We start from the raw sequence: 20,080 nt of genomic DNA on the forward strand, positions 1-20,080 counted from the left end.
TGGGCGTGTGTGGGTTTTGAAGGCGGCGTGTGTTTGTATTACTTTCAATCTAACCCAATAATGCCACCATCATTACCTCAAATCTTTTTGTTATCAGATTTTGGGTTGAATTTTGAGAGATCTGTCTCGAAAGGAGGTGGATTGTGAGATCTCACATTAATTAGAGAGGAAAACGAAACTTTTTTTTTTTTTGTAAGGGTGTGGAAATCTTTTTTTGACATACGGGTTTTAAAATCTCGAGGGAAAAGTCCACAAGAAAAAGTCTTAAGAGGACGATATCTGCTAATGATGGGTTTTGATCGTTACAAATGGTATCAGAGCCAGATATCGAACCATGTGCCATCGAGATGGCTGAGCCCTCAAGGGAGTGGATTGGGAGGTCCCACGTTAATTGGAGAGAGAACGAATGTCATCGAGGACGCTGGGCCCTAAAGGAGTGGATTGTGAGATTCCCACATCGGTTGGAGAGAGGAGAACGAATTGTAGTAGACGCGTAGTAGAAACCTATTTGTAGTAGACGCGTTTTCTTAAAGGAAAGTTTAAAGAGAATAACATCTACTAGCAGTGAGCTTAAATCGTTACACTTATCAAGATTGGATATCAATTGGATTCCATACAAATTTTACGAGCCAAAGACATGCATGATGCATACATCTATGTATATCCATTTTTATGACATAAATTTTTAACAATCAAGTTTGATTGTTGTATTATGGTTCTTGATCTTATTGACACGAATGTCTTTTGGCATGATTTTTAGAGCCGTAAAAATGCTTATAACGCTTGAAACATTCGTAGGCTCGTTCTTTACTATTCTTAGTCTTCAAAAAGTTCTATCTATATACGACGAGTAATCTCTTATCTAAGCATCGAATTGATCTATACATTATCTCCTTCTATTAATCTTTACGTTATAATATCAACCCATCTTATTTTTGTACCTTGTCATTCGAAGCCAAGTAGTTTCATGATTTTCTTTTAATGGATCTAAGCTCGATCTTATCTTGTATAACAGGTAAAAATTTACTTCCGCAAAAAGGTTGATTCATTCGAATCGATATGAAAAATGTGCAAAAGCTAAATTTGTTTTTGTCGTTCTATGAATCTCGTCCTTTTTATTAGAACATCGTCATTCCCTCTTAAAGTCATATTTCGACTCTAACATTTTGAAAATGTCTCTAACAATTAACGAACGATTTTATTAGATGATGAAGATATAATTATGTTTTAAATTTATAATTTAACAAACAAAATAATAATATGTATTTATGAAATAAGCAGAGCGTAGGAAGAGCCAAGTCAGCAAGTGAGTCAATGACGACGTGGCAGACTCAAAATGTATTTTGCACGTAATTGAGACGCGTGTGGAAATGACGGGAGTCGGCTTATTGCAATTTAGGGAAGGAATAAGGAATTGGAGTTGGACGGTGACGGTGACGGTGGCTTCGGAAACTGGGCCGGATTCATACCAATTGGGCCCGACAAATGTGCTTTTTTGTGAGGCTTCTATTCTATTTTATTATTATTTTTATTTATTTTGACGTATTTTCTAATTTATTTTTTCTTTTTTAAATAAATAAAATAAGAACCGATGTTCATCTTGATAGGACTCATCCATCCTATGTAAACAGCGAACGACAGTATATCCCACTTTGCCGTAGATCTGGCAGGAAGGACAAGCAGAAGGGTCATGACGATCACCAGCAAGACGAGAGAGCACGCACCTTGAGAATGCCCACGACCACGATCCTTACACCCACGGTTCTTCTGCTGACCACCACGACCAACATAATTGACCAAAGATCTAGGATTTAGCTGAAGTTGAGCGTGGTGTTGTAGTTGGCGAGCTTCAAACGCTTTTAGATGTGCAAACACATCATCAAACGTGACGACTTCACTCTTAGTAGTCATCGAGGTGACGAAAGGATCATAGTCAGGGCCAATACTAGCGAGAAGATACGCGATCACGTCAACATCCCGCACGGCAGAATCCGCGGCGGCCAACCCTTTGATCTTGCGAAAATAATCTATAGTAGAGAGATAGTCTAATCAAAATGATCCAATTACTATTCACAACTCAACTCAACTCAACATTCTATTTTTGGACTATATCTTTTTCTCGAAATCTTACTTTAAAGATGATTTTAAAAATTAAAAATATTTGATGTTTGTAACCGACGTTCATATAATACAACCATACTTAGAAAATTATTTTTTTGGTATTGTTCAAAATTTTAATTATCGATGTACAAGAGACATCCAATAAAATTGGAAGGATACAAAGAAAATTAACATGATTCAGTGTAAGGATGACACACGTAAATCAAGAAATGGTATTAAAGCAGTACCTGAATAAAGGACGAATCGAGGTGGAAGTTTGTAGGCATGCGACATCTGAATAAAGGATACGTACAAGAATAAACTAAAATCACATCTGAATGAGAACGATCTTAAGCATAAGATGACTAAAAAGACTTAAAAAAAAATGAAAGTTACGACTTATATGAACAAAATACATCTTCCTTTCCGATGGCTCAATAATAGAAATTCCAAAGTTAAATGTATTTTGTGTGAGATTCCACATTGGTTGGAAAAGAGAACAAAACATTGCTTATAAGAGTGTGGAAACTTCTACCTAGCAGACACATTTGAAATCGTGAGGCTGACGGTGATACATAACGAGTCAAAGTAAACAATATCTACTAGTAATAGACTTGAGTTGTTACAATGGTATTAGAGCTAGACACCGGACAGTGTGGCAATGAGGACATTAAAGCCTCCAAGAAGAGTATGGAAATCTCTCCCTAACAATATTTACTAACAATAGGATTGAGTGACACAATAGCTACCTAGTGAATAGATATGAAAATATTATTACTCATCGAAACAATAGTAGGAAGTTAAGAATGAGAAAATAGAATTGGGATCGAACGTTCAATCTTCATTCATATTCATAGCCTTTAAATAGGATACAAGATACTAACTAATACCTACCAACAACAAAAATATAAATTAACTAAATCTAATAAAATAAAATATACTATTAATCAAATTTAACTGATTAAGAATATCTCAGATATATTAACTGACTAATATATTCCTCAAATATTAAATAATCACGAATATATATATTTTATAACTAATTCAAACTAGAAATAAGTTGCACTAAATTCTGACATTGAGTGGTTAGCGCATTGTCCGAGATGATCTCTAGGAGTACGATGTTAAAGAACTAAGTGAGAAGTGAGAATCTCCATGTTCCTTTGTAAGAGTACAAGCCCACCGCTAGCCGATATTGTTCTCTTTGGGTTTTCCCTTATGAGATTCCCTTCAAGCTTGATTTTAAAATCGCGTCTCCTACGGAGAGGTTTCCATACTCTTATAAGGAATGCTTAAGATCCACCCCTTTGACAAGGGCTAGCATCCGCACTGACACACCGTCCGATGTCTAGCTCTGATACCATTTGTAATAAGATATTGTCCTCTTTGAGTTTCCCGTAAAGGTTAAGATTTTAAAATGCACACCATTATAAGAAATGCTTATAATATACCCCTTTTGGCAAGGGTCCAATGTCCTCGCTGGCACACCGCCTAATGTCTGGCTCTGATATGATCATTTGTAAATAGATATTGTCTTCTTTGAGCATTCCTTTTTCAGTTTTCCCTCAAGGTTAAGATTTTAAAACTCGTCTATTAGGGAGAGATTTCCACACCCTTATAACGAATGCTTACAACTCACCCCCTCGGGGGCTAGTGTCCTTGCTGACACACTGCATGGTATCTGACTCTAATACCATTTGTAATAGCTAAAACCCGGGCATTCTGACTAACAAATATTGTCTGCTTTGGCCCGGGCATTCTTTTCTGAGTCTTCCCTGAAGGTTAAGCTTTTAAAATGAGTTTACTAGGAAGAGGTTTTCACACCCTTATAATGAATGCTTACAATCCACCCTCAGGGCCCAGCGTCCTCGCTGGTACACCACCTGGCATTTGACTATGATACCATTTATAACAACTCAAACTCACTACTAGCAGATATTGTCTGCTTTAACCCGTTACATATCGTCATCTATCTCACGATTTTAAAACGCATTCGTTAAAGAGAAACTTCTTCCTCACGCATCTGACTATTGAACTAACACTAACCCCACGATTTGGTGTGTCCGAATGGGGAAGCAATCAGACATCGACATTTGTCGCATTTTGATGAAATGAAGCAATGGGTTCACTTCATTGGTAACCCCTCCAAAGCTATGCTCCCAAAACCCTAAATTATTGAATTTATAATCTTTATGCTCAATTATTTATAAATTGATTTATCTATTTTTTAGATTTATATTTTAAAATGATTTTTGTTTTTAATATTAAAAAAAAAAAAAACCGTTTCAAGTATTTTATTATCGAGTTATGAAGTCGTTAAAATAAAATGTCAAATTACAAAATTACCCTTGTCATTTAGATATAATTCTAATTTGAAATTTGATGTAGTTTAAAGTGACTAATGTTAGAGAGTTTATGCTCAAAGTTGACAATATCGTACCGTTGTGGAGGGTCGTGTTCATCTAATGTATTAGAGCTATACTCTAAACTTAGCCATGTCAATAGAATCCTCAAATGTCGAACAAAGAGCTTCGAAAGAAAAAAGAGTCAAGGCTCCTCGAAGGCATAGTAAAAAATGACTAAGACAAAAAGAAAGAGGAGTAGTCGTACTTTGTTCGAGGGGAGGTGTTGGATGAAAGTCCCACATCGGCTAATTTAGGGAATGATCATGGGTTTATAATCAAGGAATATTATCTTCATTATTTTGGAGTCGTTTGTTCGACATTTGAGGATTCTATTGACATGGCTAAGTTTATGGCATGACTTTGATACCATGTTAGATGAACACGACCCACCACAATGGTATGGTATTGTCCACTTTGAGCATAAGCCCTCGTGGTTTTGCTTTGGGCTTCCCAAAAAGGTCTCACACCAATGGAGATAGTATTACTTGATTATAAATAAACCCATGATCATTCTCTAAATTAGCCGATGTGGGACTTTCATCCAATAACTGAATTGATCCCGGTCACTTTTCGAGACGAAATGGAAGAGGGGAAGAGATTTTCGAAGAGGAAATGTGATGTCCCATATTGGTTGGGAAGGAGAAAAAACACCCTTTATAAGAGTGTGGAAACGTTATCCTAGTAGACGCGTTTTAAAGCCTTGAGGGGAAACCCGAAAGGGAAAGCTCAAAGAAGACAATATCGGCTAGCGGTGGGTGAGCTTAGGCTCGGGCCCGTGTAGGAAAAGGATCCAATTATTTCAAAAGAATTGAATGAGTAATTATATAGTTAAAATTTAAAGAAAAAAACATGAAAATGAAGCTCTTTAGCTCTCTGTTCATTTCATCATCTCTCCATTTCTTAATTTTGCCGAAGAATCTGAAGAACCCATAAGAAAAAGGCGATGAAAAACAGCATAAGATGTTGCATTTCTTGCATTTTACCATGCGGAGCTCTGGATGTGATCCGCATAGTTCACTCCAATGGCTTCGTTCAAGAAATCACCGGCTCCGTCAGAGCTTCCGACGTCATCAAATCCCATCCCAAACACATCCTTAAAAAGCCCTATTCCCCCTTTTCCGCCGCCGCCTCCGCCGCCGCCGTCGTCGTCCCGCCGGAAGCTGAGCTCCAACGCGGTAAGATTTACTTCCTCATGCCGCTCCCTCCCAACTCAGACAAAGCCCGTTCGCGATCCTCCGCCGGAAGAAAGAAGAGAGATATTGCTAATAACAACAGTACCACTCATCACTCCGACCGATCCGCCGCCGAAACCAATCTCCTCCTTTCCGATCAGTACCTCTCGGAAATACTCTCCGAGGAGGTTTCCACCCACCGCGAACGGCGGCGCGGTCGTGTCGGCGTTTGGAGTCACTTACAGAGTATTTGCGAGTCGCCCGGTTCTATCTAAAAACCGGGTTTTTTTTTTTTTTTTTTAAATCACAAAAGCATATATATATATATATATATATATCATAATTAAATTCCATTAATTTCTTTTTTATTTTTATTTTTTTCAAAAAGAAATGTTCGTATATCTCTTTTCCAGTTTTACCAGATTGTGAAAAAGAATGTGGTAATTAAATTAGTTACTGTGGTTAATTATATTTATTTCAAAATATGTATTATATCACCATCCCAATCCCGTCATATTTGGAAGTGATTTTAGAATTTGTAATTTTAATAAAATAATTTGTTTATAAGTGTATTTTTTATATAATCATTTTATTGTTTGATTTTACCGTTTTAAATGTAATTTTCATACCATATAAAAGAAATACTAAATTAATAAACATACTATAAATTTTGTATTTTATCTACAAAAATATATTTAAATTAAAAAATTTCAATAATAGATTATTTATTTATTTATTTATATATTATTAGAAATAGTTAATATTTTGTTGAAAAAAATATTTTTGAATTAAAAAAAAAATATACTTTTAACTTTTAAAAATATTCAAAATTTTCATTAATATTCTTAATTTTTTTTAAAGTTCAAAAATACCCTTATGATTAATATATAAATAAACAGTTAGAATTATATTTAAAATTTACTCATAAACTTTGAAAATAACATTATTACCTTTAAACTTTAATAAAAAAAAAAAAGAAATTTAAAAATAATTTATGAAAGGTAAATAGATCGTGGTTAAGAATTTTGTTTAATTTTTTTTAATTTATAAAAGTAAATAGTATTATTACTAAATTTAAATTTTTTATAGATATATTGTTAAACATAATACTAATCATAAAAATACTTTTATTAATAAAAAAATTTTAAAGTTGAGGAAATATTTAAGAATATTTTTAAAAACTTAAAGAGTAGTATTAAATTTTAAAAAAAATAATATTTTTATTAATTCAAAAGAATTGAGACATTAAAAAGAAAAAAAAAAGAAAAAAAGAAAAAAAAGAAAATTCGTCGACGACCACAGGGTTACCGGACGACCCATAAAAAGAAACTGAGAGAGAGAGAGAGAGAGAGAGAGAGAGAGAGAGAGAGAGAGAGAGAGAGAGAGAGAGAGAGAAGTCGTCGACGACCGGCCACGCGCTTGTGTAGTGAGATCCCACGTGAACCCTCTCCGTTTCGGAAATCCCACTTCCCCGCTGTCCAGGCCGCAGTCTTCCCGCCAGTCAGCGACCCCACCCCCCCTTCACCGCCCCTTTTCCTGTTGGGCCCAAGCTTCCGACTAAACCATGACCCATTCCCCTCCCGGCCCGCTTCCTTTTCGGTTTCCTCTCCCCGGCGATATCATCGTCTCCACCGCTCCACTCACCACCCCTCACCTCTTTCTCTCTTCTCATGGCGGATCTCACCCCTTCCTCTTCCATCTCCCGCCAGGTTCCCATTCGTGAGGACTGTTGGACAGAGGACGCTACCTCCACTCTCATCGACGCTTGGGGTCGCCGCTTTCTCGATCTCAATCGCGGTAATCTCCGGCAGAAGGACTGGCTGGATGTTGCGGATTCTGTCAACGCTCTCCATGGTCTTACTAAGAAAACCTATCGCTCCGATGTTCAGTGTAAGAACCGGATCGACACCGTTAAGAAGAAGTACAAGACCGAGGCCGCTAGGGTTTCTTCTTCCCACGGGAGTTTTGTTTCATCTTGGCCGTTTTATGGTCGCCTTCACGAATTGATTGGACCTTCGGCTTTTCCTAGGTCGTTTCGGAAGATGCCTCCACCAGCTGCGGCTGCGGCTGAGGCTGTCGTCGCCGTGTCTCGTAAGCGGCCTGCCGCAGCCATGGATGTGGGGGTTTTTCGGAGGAACTACTCGGCTATGGCTGCTGCTGCTGCGGCGGCTGCATTGACCGAGGATGAAGATGAAGAGGAGGAGAGAGTGAGCGAGGAGGAGGAGGAGGAGGAGGAGGCGGAAGGGGGGGAAGGGATGAGTAGGTTGGCTAGAGCAATTCAAAGGTTTGGGGAGGTGTATGAATCAGTGGAGGCTGAGAAGGTGCGACAGATGGTGGAATTGGAGAAGCAGAGGATGCAATTTGCTAAGGATTTGGAGGTGCAGCGGATGCATATGTTCATGGAGACTCAGGTTCAGCTTGAGAAGATTAAGCGAGGGAAGAAGAAATCAACTCCCAGTGGTAAGGCCATGGAAACTTTTTGCTCTATTTTTCCATTGAAATTTCCTTTACTTTCTTCATGAAGCTGAAGATCTAACTGTTACAGATTCAATATAGAGCTTGTATTTTGATGTGGGTTGTGATGGTATGGCCTTGGTTATGATGCATTTCTATATGCCCAACTCTTAATGATCTAGATAAATATGTGAATTGAATCTCTAACTTGTAAGGCTGTTCTACATATTAGGGAGACAAAAGTATTGCAAATCTTTCTGGTTTTAGGTGTTTGTGTTTTGGTAATCCCATCTTTGAGTATTGAAAATTGTTGTAACCGCTCAAGCCCACCGCTAGCAGATATTGTCCTATTTGAGCTTTTCCTTCCAACCTTCCCCTCAAAGTTTTTGTGTATACTAGGGAGAGGTTTCCACACCATTTGGACTTTTTCTTTCGGGCTTCCCTTTAAAGTTTTTAAAACGCGTATGCTAGGGAGATGTTTCCACACCCTTGTAAAAGAAATGTTTTGTTCTCCTCCCAACCAACGTGGGATCTCACAATTCACCCCCCTTTAGGGTTGAGAGTCCTCGTTGGCACTCGTTCCCTTCTCCAATCTATGTGGGACCCCTCAATCCACCTCATATGGAGCCCAGTATCCTTGCTGACACACTGTCTCGTGTTTACCCCCCCTTCGAGGCTCAGCCTCCTCGCTGGCACATCGGTGTCTAGCTTTGATACCATTTGTAACAGCCCAAGCCCACCGCTAGCAGATATTGTTCTCTTTGGGCTTTTCCTTCCAGGCTTCCCCTCAAGGTTCTTAAAACGCGTATGTTAGGGGGAGGTTTCCACACCCTTATAAACAATGTTTCTTGCAGGAATTTTGGATAGTTCAATATACACGTTTCAGTTACTCTTGACAAACAGTCTTGCAAAGGGTTTCTCTTCCTTGTTTCAAACAGATAGTGGGTGCCTAGGAACAATGTTTCATTCCTTTTCGTGATTTTAAGAATATTGGAGTATAACAACCTCACTTGCATAGGATTTGTTCTATAGGTCGTACAGTTGGGTCCATGAGTTCTAAAGAATTTTGGATTACAGGGCTGATCCTAAGTAATCATAAACCATCAAATGGAGCCAAGTTCTTCTCTATTTTATATAATGCAAATTGCTTTACATAGTCCTTCGGTTCATGTTTTGAACTGGAAATTTTCTCTCTGATTATAAAATTTCTTCTTAAAATTCAAAGCTGCTTCTAGCCTGACTTTATTTGGGCTTCGAATGTTTGTGGAGGATTTCTCCAAGGTCTTGTACGCAAGCCTCTAGGTGGAAAGCTTAATGAATAATTTGGAGTCTGATTTTTTCTTGTCGATTAATGGCAAATGGTTATTTGGGTGGCACTAACTGATATCGTGGCTATCAACAAGAAAAAGGAAAAACATACCTAAATGATGAATTCCTTCCTCATGATTGTACTATTGGATCATGTAGTGTCTTATATACCCAGTCGGTTTCCTTTGAAGATTATGAAACCAATTCTCTGCTTGAGTATGATGTAAATGAAATTTATGTTCTTAAAGGAATATAAGATATCAAATGCATTTCTTGAAATCTACCGTCCAAGTCCACCTCTAGCAGATATTGTGCTCTTTAGGCTTTCCCTTTTGCTTTCTCTTTTGGGTTTCCCCTCACGGTTTGAGTTTCCTCTCAAGGTTTTAAAACGCATCGGCTAGGGAGAGGTTTCCACAGCCTTATAAAGAATGCTTTGTTCTCCTCTTGAACCGATGTAGGATCTCACAATCCACCCCCTTGGGTGCCAGCGTCTTTGCTGGCACACAGCCCGGTGTCTGACAATGATACCATTTATAACAGCCTAACCCCGCTGCTAGCAGATATTGTTCTTTTTGGATTTTTCTTATGGGCTTCCCTTCGAGATTTTAAAACGCGTCAGCTAGGGAGAGTATTTCATATAAAGAATGTTTATGTTCTCCTTTCCAACCGACGTGGGATCTCACATCATATTTTCAGAAAACTACCTTTTCTAATAAACCCCTAATAGTATTATGGACAGACATTCCAAAAGAGTCCTAATAATTTCTCAAAGGGACGAGGTCACAAAAGTTATGGGATACGAAATTTATGACATTTACTTGGTAGTTTGTAGCTACATTATTGTATAGGAAACAAAGTGCTTGGTTATAAAACACTACTGTTAATTTCTCGTTTACTTGTAGCGTTCGACCGTTGTCGATTTAACCGTTTGAAGTGGCAAAATTTGAAACGACTGGTTCGTGTGCTTTTGCTGATACAAATGAAAACTTGGCAATGCATTGACATTGTTTGAAATCAAAGGTTGTTTTTTCTGATGCAGATATGTAAAGTAACAGAAACTTCACAAGGTACATACACATGGAAGCTGAGGGGATTACATACACATGGAAGCTGATGAGATTACATAATACCAACCAAAAAAGAAAAGGAAAGAAAAAGAAGGGAGAATTGTATCCCTTTCCTCTGCTTGTAGAGAAGTTGGGCTAACTGCTGTAATCAACGTTTAGATGTTTAGCTAATTCAAGACAAACCTTCATCTTCTTCTACTTTGAAACTTAACGTGGTGGATAATTCAGCTTCTTTTAATCTTGTTTTAAACTTTGATTAGGAAAGCTAATCAATATCTTGAGTTGATTAAGTGCATATGGAAAACTTTCAAGCTTTCAATTCATTTGGGTCCTAATTTTTTATTAGGTGATTTGTTCTCGGACACGACTAAGTTAGGGACGTGTTTCAATATACTGTTTGTTAGAGACAAGGGAGTCTCGATGTCTTTCTCCATAATGACATGTAGGTTATATTGTTCATTTTTAATTAAAATATATGCTTTAATAAGTTGAATTATGCTCATGCTTGCGTCTAATTGAGGTATGACCACAGGAGTCCTTAGATATGACTCTAGATATTTTGCTATCACAATCTAGTTGGCCTCCATTAGGTGGGTCAAGGAGTTCGTTGACCTCATTCTTTATAATCCCTCCATGCGTTTCTTCTTATTTGAGCTTTCGGTGTAGCTAAAATAGCGTGGTTGACCTCGACACAAAGGGAAGTTTCACAAGCAACCTTTTTCCTTCCCCACATAGGACATCAATTATTGAGTGCAAAATTTGAACACGAAAAATGTACCTAACCTTCACATGACAACAAGTATAAATTTGTTTAAAAGGAAGAACGAGCGTTGCTTATAAAAAAAGAGAAAATTGTACATCGATGATTTAGCAAATATAATATGAGTGTAGCAAGAGTTCTTGGAATGAGAAAGAGCGTACATTATGTAGATTGAAGATAATTTTTCATATAAGAACATTTTATTCTTTTCTACGTTTCTACTCTGAATTAGGTTAAAGATAAACTAGACTAGGTTAAATTTGGATGATACGAGCCGAGGGTATGCATGACTTGTGCCCACTTGGTAGGCTAACCCTATGGTCGAGATCGATGAATTGTATTTGGGCTTTGACCCAATTACTTCTCTTCTCCTTTATACCTCATGACTCGATCCTTTAGTATTGGCTCGAATTTTGTCCCACCTAACAAGCGTGCAAACATGATCTATTAAGTCACGTGAAAACATGACCTATTAAGTCACGTTCAGTAGTCATCCAACATAGTATTACTTTCACCCGAACATATTTAAGTAGCTGCTGAGTTATGATGGCAACCCGCGTCAATATATATATAAACATTAAGCACTAATTAGAGAAAATTGGACAATAGAAATGACAATTTTGATGTATAGTCTAATTAAAAAGTGCTTACAAGCCATAAGGCCTTTTTAAAAAAAAAATAAAATGGCTTGCTAACCTAGCTTTTGCTACAATACTTTGCTAAACTTTTTATTCTCTATTTCTTTATATAATTAATTCTACAACATAATAATTATTTTATCAGATAGAAAACCCTTCGACTCGTTCCACATTTACACGTTCGTTCTCGATCCATCCCTTGCTTTCTTATCCTGAAATTAAGAAAAATAAATAAATAAATAACCTTAAAAACAACATGTTGATGTTCATAGATAAGGTTATTAAAGATCATTTAGCAGCCAAATGGTCGGGAATTACGGATAACTTAACGTCTATATAGAAATTAAATTCAAATTTCAACGACAAAAAAATATGACAATTCAGAAATGAAATAAAAGTCAAGTAGGAATGAATGTACATACACAGACAACCTAAAATTTTGGGTTAGGTTAGTGATTCGAGCAACTCGAATAAGGTACACAACCCAACTCAAATATCTATTTTCAGGACCTCAAATATCTAACATTCATAAGTCACAATGCATCACTAACATCAGTTACAAACGTTAAATATTTTTAATTTTCATTATAATCGTAAAAACGTGTTAGAGTAGAGTTGAGTTGGAACTCTATTTTCAGGTCGGCCGTATTAACCCAACCAAAAGAATGTCCTCCTGTGAACCGACTTGAATTTTGGGTTTTCGGCCGAAATTTCAATCCAACCCAAGCCAAAAAAAATCTAACCAACCTAACCAGGGGTAGTCCAAGTTAGTCGGATTCTTGAGTCATATGAACAAACTAAAGTCGAAGTTCAAATTTTGAGACCCGAAAAGGGTTCATTTTAACGGTTCCAAATGAAGATATTTATCTCAAAACATTAAAGAAATGAAAGGAAAAATAACGAGTAAGAACCGAACACGTGCCGATCTTGGGTTCAATGTAATTTCATCCATCTATGAAACTAATTAATGTGATTTATAAGACCAAAATAATAATTAACACATAGCTGTCAGTAATTAAGCTTTAATGCAAACACTAAACACAAAAAAGGAAAATTAAATCTTTAATTAAGCAACAACCATTTCTAAATATTATGTTAAGATTAGTCCTAAGATAAGATATAGCAATGAAGATTAAGGAACAATTAATTCAATCAACATGCACTAATTAATTCTGTTTAGCTCCAAATCCTCAACTGTACAAGAATCTAATGTTAATGGTTAAGTAGGCTTTTATAATCTAAACCAGAAAATTAGAATATCTTGAGAAAATAAAGAAGTGTACCCAAATCTCTCTCTCTATATATATACACAGAAGAACGACTGGGTTATGGTCGATGTTTTTTAATGAGGAATATTCAAATTCGATAATTCGACATACATATTTGATAAGAAACTATTCTTAGAGAGTTTTGACTCTCGGGCCTGTGAGATCCCACATCGGTTGAAAAGGGGAACAAAACATTCCTTATAAAGGTGTGAAAACCTCTTCTTGCCAGACACGTTTTAAAATTATGAGGTTGACGATCATAAGTAACGAGCAAAAGCGGACAATATTGGCTAACAGTGGGCTTAGGCTGTTACAGGACAATTTTTGAATCATTTTTCATAAGGGTATCGTTAATAAAATATTTTTGTTTCTCGACCGAGTGTTACTGAGACGTTTAGAGCAACTTTGAGTTGAGGCCATGAATGATGAGTATAGTTTCTATCTCCAACTCGGTTTAGCAAACAAGAACCCCACAAAACTTTGACACATATGTTTAGTAAAAAACCATTCCTAAAGAGTTTCGCTCTCGGACTTGTGAGATCCCACATCGGTTGGAGAGGAGAACAAAACATTTCTTACAAAAGTGTAGAAAACCCTCCCTACCAGACGTGTCTTAAAACCGTGAGACTGACAATGATACGTAACGGGCCAAAACCAATAATCTCTGTTAGTAGTGGGCTTGGACACGGGACGTTCAGAGCAAGTTCGAGACACAAACCCCATCAACAAACATCCCATGCATGAATGTATAATGGCCATTCCATTCCATTCCATCCATGCATGGGGCGCACAAAATCCCGCACAATCACAAAAGCCCCCCCCAAAAAAAAACCCCCTAAAAGTTGAGAATTTAAATGAAGTTTTTAATTAACTCAATAAAATAAAATTTAAAAAAAAAAAAAAAAAAAAAAAAAAAAAAAAAAAAAAACAGTTCTTTCTTTTTCTTGTTTCTTTGTTTGCAAAAAACAAGGTTTTTTTTTTTTTTTTTTTTTTTTTTTTTGTAATGAATAACATGTTCTTATTACCAATTCTCCAAAATTTTAGGGTTTTCTGAAAATGGGTTATTAGGGTTAGCTTAATTTAATTCAATAAATTATGGGTTTTACTCAATAATCTTCAAGGAAGCTTTAGTGAAAGATTCAAATCAATTATTGAATTAAAAATTAAATCTTTGAAGTAAAAAAAAATACCAGGAGTTGCAGAAGAGTGATTCGAATCAAGCAAGATGCTTCATGGGTTGGTTGTTGTTATTGTTGTTCCCGCCGCCGCAGCCGCCGCCGCCAGCGCCGTCGTCATTAGCCTTGAATTGAGCTCTTTTCCGCTTCTTTTTCTTGTACGGAATCCCTCTAGCTTTAGCTTGACACTCCTTAACTTCCCTTAAATAAACACGAATTGCTCCATTTCCAAAAGGGTTTGATTCCGGCGAACCGCCGTTCTCCTCATACGCGGCCCGAAGCCGGCCGATGAGAGCATCAAGGCTGCCCCACGCTTGGCGAAGTGGACACGTGCAAGGGGCAGGTGGGTCAGGCTGACCGAAAAACACGCACCCATGTAAGTGAACCTTAGTTTTTCCGAACTGGTCGAGGTAGCGGAGGAATTCGAGCACGTGGTTGCAGTTGCACTCGAACAGTGGAACCGGCGGCGCTTGATTTTTTAGATACTGTCCGAACGTGTTCCAGTCTCGCCGCTTCTGGGACTCGTAGCGGCTGAGCGCCGCCGCGCCTTGGTGGTGCTGGGTGTCCAGGACCGCCGTGGTCGACGATGATCCGGCCTCCGTGGAATCTTTTCGTGGTTGGGTTGACATGATCAATTGGGAGATCAAGAAATTAGGAGAGACACAGAGAGAGAGAATTATAGGAAGGCCAGAAATTTCTTAAGCAAATTCGACAAGAAATGACAAATTAATTTAAAAAAAAAAAAAAAAAAAAAAAAAAAAAGGAAAATAAATAAATAAAGGAAATAAAGATGGGGTTTTTATTGCAGTGGAGAAGAAAGACGAAAATCCCATCCTGGGAGAGGACATTACATGGGGCCTACGAGGGTGCTTTTTGTCTTTGTCTTTTTTTTTTTTTTTTTTTTTTTTTTCTCTAAAATTAAAATTATATTTTTCTTATCAAAATTCCATTAAATAATCATGTATTTGGTAATTATTATTATTTTTATAAATATGGCTGTCGGTGGTGGGTAATTAATTAGTCTTATTTTACCAGTTTTTATGAGATCTTGTAGTTTTAAAGGGATGAGATTGTTGGTGTTATGTAATGGGCTGAAACAGACAATATTTATTAGCGGTGAGTTTGAGATGTTACAAAAGGTATTAGAGCTAGACACTGAGGTGTGTGTGGGTTAAAACGTATAATATTTGCTAGTCATGGACTTGGGTTTTTATAAATGGTATTCGAGCTAGATCTGAGTTGTGTGCGAGAATGAAGTGGACAATATTTGCTAGTGGTGAGTTTGAGATGTTACAAATGGTATTAGAGTTAATAGACACTGAGCAGTGTGTGGGCCAAAACGTACAATATCTGTTATCAGTGGGCTTGAGTTTTTATAAATGGTATTCGAGCTAGATTTGAGCGGTGTGCAAGAACAAAGTGGATAATATCTGCTAGCGGTGAGTTTGGGCTGTTACAAATGGTATTAGAGTTAGACACTGTGTGGTGTGTAGGCCAAAACGTACAATATCTGCTATCGGTGGACTTAAGTTTTTATAAATGGTATTCGAGCTAGATTTGAGCGGTGTACGAGAACGAAGTGGATAATATCTGCTAGCTGTAAGTTTGGACTGTTACAAATGGTATTAGAGATAGATATCGAGCAGTGTGTGGGAACGAAGCATTTCTTGTAAGAGCGTGAAAACTTCACCCTAATAAATGTGTTTTAAAACCTTGAGGTTGACAGTGATATGTAACGGGGCAAAAGCGAGCGGTGGGCTTGAGCTATTACAAATGGTATTAGAGCCAAACACTGAACGGTGTGCGGGAACGAAACATTCCTTATTATGTCGTGAAAACCCTCCTATTTTTCTATTTATTTTTCTCCAAAAATTAAAAGAGAAAATGAAAAGGGAATTATACTATTCATTGACACTAACTTCATAAAAATCCCTACTTAAAATGTTTATTCTTATTTTTTTTTTTTACTCTCAAATTTTGTTCTTAATTTTACCATAGGTAAAGAATAATATTTATTATTTACCCCTTTCATTATTCGATTCTAACGGATCTACCTTTTGTTGTAATCAAATCCTTGTCTAAATTTAGGTTAAAAAAAATCCATTGCTTAAATGGTGCTTGATTTTGAGTATCTCATCTTCTTTATTGTAATTTTTCTCTCTCTTTCCTTCTCTAATCATGGAATATTTATTAATAGGGTTTCTATATGAGTCAATGAAAGATACATGAATGAATGAACGAATGAACTGAGACCACATCTGAATAAGAGCGATTGTTATAATAAGATGACTAAAACTTACCACATATCCTAACAAGGTGCACATTCTTTCCCTGTGACTCAATCATGTAATCTTTTGAAAATTTTCATAGAAAGCATGTGAGTCAGAACGAAATATACTAAAAAGGCTCGTAGCTCACTGTTAGCAGATTTTAAAATGCGAAGAGGGTGGATACCGTGCGATGTGCTAACGAGGACGCTGAGCCACGAAGGGCGGTAGATTGTGAAATCAGACATCGATTAGAGATTCTAAAATTGAATTAAATATAGAAAGGGTAAAAAAAGTAAATGTTTGTTTAAATTAATAAAATTTGTTTGAGAGTAAGGTGGGGTTTTGTTGGGTTTCCAACAATTTCTATTATGAGCACAAAAGCTATGTAATAACACAGACCGTCCTTCAATTTGGAGTTCTGAAATTTTAAGCTCTTGTGTGTCAGCATCTTCATCATCAATTCTTTCATTTTATTCAATCCTCCAGTTCATCATACAAGGTCGTTTAGCTGTTCATATCACTCGAGAATCCAATTTAATTGACCAACCCGAAAATAGAGTATGATACCCGAGTAAATAAGAGGTACATGAATGAATTGATCCCAAATTCTAATGAGTGAGAAGTGGGTCGTTTTGTTCTACATTTGAGAATTTGTCAATCTATTGACATGGCTAAGTTTAGAGCATGGGTCTGATACCATGTTAGAAATCACGAACTCTCCACAATGGTATAATATTGTCCACTTTGAGCATAAGCTTTCATGACTTTGATTTGGGCTTCCCCAAAATGCCTCGTGACAATGGAGATAGTATTTTTTTATTATAAACCCATGATCATTCCCTAAATTAGCGGATGTGAGACGAAAGAATTTGTATTGGTCTATAATGATAGTTTTCACTCTTAATGTGAGATCCCACGTCAATTGGAGAGAGGAACGAAGCACCTGGTGTCGAAACCTCTCTTTAGTAGGCACGTTTTAAAATTGAGTGGCTGACGACCCTATGTAACAGACAATATCTACTAGCAGTGAGCTTAGGCTCTTACACTTAAAGAAACGAGAAGTAGGTAATATGACCCTGTCCTGTGGTACATAGGTGTCGAATTCGAATTCTGAATCCTAGTCCGATTCGACTGATTAATCATTAGATAGCGAGTGGACATTAATGCCATTTTCGTCCAATTAATGATTGACAATGTTTTGTTTTTTTTTTTTTCAAATAAATTATATAAAATTAAGAACTAAGCGCGTTTAATTATTGTTATTACTGTTGAACTCGTGATGGCCACGGAGATCCCATTCCCATCTCAACCCAATATGCCAAAGTGGGGTGAGTTTACAATTACCCAAACTTAAAGGACCATAATGCAATAAGTTTAAAATTTTTTAAATTTCTATCAATGCTCCCTAATATATTAATGGTTGCACGTAACACTATGTTTACGAGTAAATAAACATCATTACACTCGGTAACATTAAATGCCTTAAAGCCAGAAATAAACCAGCGCCACACAACATGATACACAAAGACGTTGTGGGTCGAGGATAAACAAGTGCTACATGCAACACGATGTCGAAGGTCATGGATAGACAACCACCACATAACAATGCAAAGTATCGGGACTCAAGGGTAAACGAGCATCACTACGACACCGTCGTGGATCCCAATAATTACATATAGTTTTTTATTATTAATTTTTAAAAAAAAATTAAAAAGATAAAATATAAGAATATAAGAATATTTTTAGCCTAATTATAATAAAACTAATATTCCTTCTTACCTATTAAAAATAAAGTAGTTTCCTTCATAAAGAACTTTCCTAAATTACTCATTTATAATTTGACTATTTTTTTTTATACTATAAGCTAATAATATTCAATCCTACTTTAATTCACAAAAGTGAGTTTCTTCAACATTACTACAAATTTTATTTCATTTTAAAACTATGGTTTTAAGAGCCATATTAATTTGTCACATTTAAATCGATCTTAATATAAACTATGGTTTTCAGCATAGGTTAGGATGGTCACCGCATTAAATTAGATCATGACTGTACCAAGTAACAATGATCTATAATAAGATTGTCGTTTATATCAAAATTTGCGATAATAATGTTTACCAACTTTTAAAATACCGTATAATCTCAAAGCTGCTTTATTATCTTAGATAATCTCTTTTTAGATCAATAATTATGGAATGAGATGTGAGATCTCATGTGGGTTGGAGAGGAGAACGAAACATTTCTTATAAGGGTGTGGAAATCTCTCCCTAACAGACGCGTCTTAAAATCGTGAGACTAACGATGATACGTAATGGGCCAAAGCGGATAATATCTGTTAGCAGTGGGCTAGGGCTGTTACAAATGGTATTAGAGAGTCAGACTCTGAGGGGTGTGCCAACGAGAACGCTGACCTCTAAAGGGGTGAATTGTGAGATCCCACGTCGGTTGGAAAGGGAAACGAAACATTCCTTATAAGGGTGTGGAAACCTCTCTCTATCAGACACGTTTTAAAATCGTGAGACTAACAGCGATATGTAACAGGCCAAAACGGACAATATTTGTTAGTAGTAGACTAGGGCTGTTACAAATGGTATCAGAGAGTCAGACACTAGGGGTGTGCCAACGAGGACGCTGGCTTCCAAGGGGGTGGATTGTGAGATTCCACATTGGTTGGAGAGGAAACGAAACATTTCCTATAAGAGTGTGAAATCGTGAGGCTGACAGCGATACGTAACAGGCCAAAGCGGACAAGTAAACGAAAGACATTCGAATGAGAGTGTGGTAAAAAAAGAGAATCAATAATTACTAGCTATACTAACGATATGTACCAATCATAAATACTTTAAAGTTAAACGTGTTTTTATACGAGTAATGATTAAACATCTTAAAAGAATACATGTTGGTTCGTGGAAAAAGGTCGAGATTCAAACGAAGTAATTAACTATGATTTTAAACGTGTGTATGAAACTTACTTTTATCCCAAAAATAACTAAATTCAACTCGACATTAACGAGCATCTAAAAATGGACTCCAATTTTCAAACATAATTTACTTTTTCTTTTTGAATTTCCTTCCAAAAAGATTTAGAATAATATTTTTCAGTAAATATGTTGAGTTAAAATAAATCAACAAAATTAAATTAGATTATTAATAACGTTCTAGGATCAAGAAACCAATATGAACTAATTAATCGTATCGCTTTTTATATTTAATATGACGTAGAGATGTCCTTTTATCCGCGGGGCCGACGCCCCTCAAACTAGATGAGGAATGAGAGAGTAAGTGAAAGATATTTTTTATCCGCTAGATACATGGGGTCGGGAAAGAAATTATACTCCTCATTTCCATACAATTTCTCACCCCGTTTAGACGGAAAATGGAGGAAGAAGTTGATACATTTTTTCTCCGTTAGATAAGTAGGGCCCGGAACGAGATATCTCATCCCATCTAAGCCCCACTTAAT

General features: G+C 36.6%; 2 protein-coding genes, 1 non-coding gene and 1 pseudogene across 3 annotated transcripts; 2 read left to right on the forward strand and 2 right to left on the reverse strand.

Moving 5' to 3' along the window:
- Positions 1-1,846: 1,846 nt before the first annotated feature.
- LOC111802787 (small nucleolar RNA Z247) lies at positions 1,847-1,986 on the reverse strand. The gene has a single exon (XR_002816321.2). It is a non-coding gene; the product is annotated as a small nucleolar RNA Z247 (small nucleolar RNA).
- A 3,066-nt stretch (positions 1,987-5,052) lies between these two features.
- LOC111802134 (phosphatidylinositol 4-phosphate 5-kinase MSS4-like protein) lies at positions 5,053-5,984 on the forward strand. The gene has a single exon (XM_023686402.2). The coding sequence runs from the start codon at positions 5,449-5,451 to the stop codon at positions 5,950-5,952; it is 504 nt and encodes a 167-aa protein (XP_023542170.2). The 5' UTR covers positions 5,053-5,448; the 3' UTR covers positions 5,953-5,984.
- A 1,028-nt stretch (positions 5,985-7,012) lies between these two features.
- LOC111801950 (trihelix transcription factor ENAP1-like) lies at positions 7,013-9,461 on the forward strand (annotated as a pseudogene).
- A 2,403-nt stretch (positions 9,462-11,864) lies between these two features.
- Positions 11,865-15,071, reverse strand: LOC111801951 (protein LIGHT-DEPENDENT SHORT HYPOCOTYLS 10). Its single transcript, XM_023686198.2, has 2 exons — positions 14,363-15,071; positions 11,865-12,116 (listed from the first exon to the last, which is right to left on the reverse strand). Exon 1 carries the CDS (start codon positions 14,974-14,976, stop codon positions 14,389-14,391), a length of 588 nt encoding a protein of 195 aa, XP_023541966.2. The 5' UTR covers positions 14,977-15,071; the 3' UTR covers positions 11,865-12,116; positions 14,363-14,388.
- Between the last annotated feature and the right edge of the window lie 5,009 nt (positions 15,072-20,080).

Source organism: Cucurbita pepo, chromosome 9 (genome assembly GCF_057944985.1).
Source record: "Cucurbita pepo subsp. pepo isolate OVF chromosome 9, ASM5794498v1, whole genome shotgun sequence".
Lineage (NCBI taxonomy): Eukaryota > Viridiplantae > Streptophyta > Magnoliopsida > Cucurbitales > Cucurbitaceae > Cucurbita > Cucurbita pepo.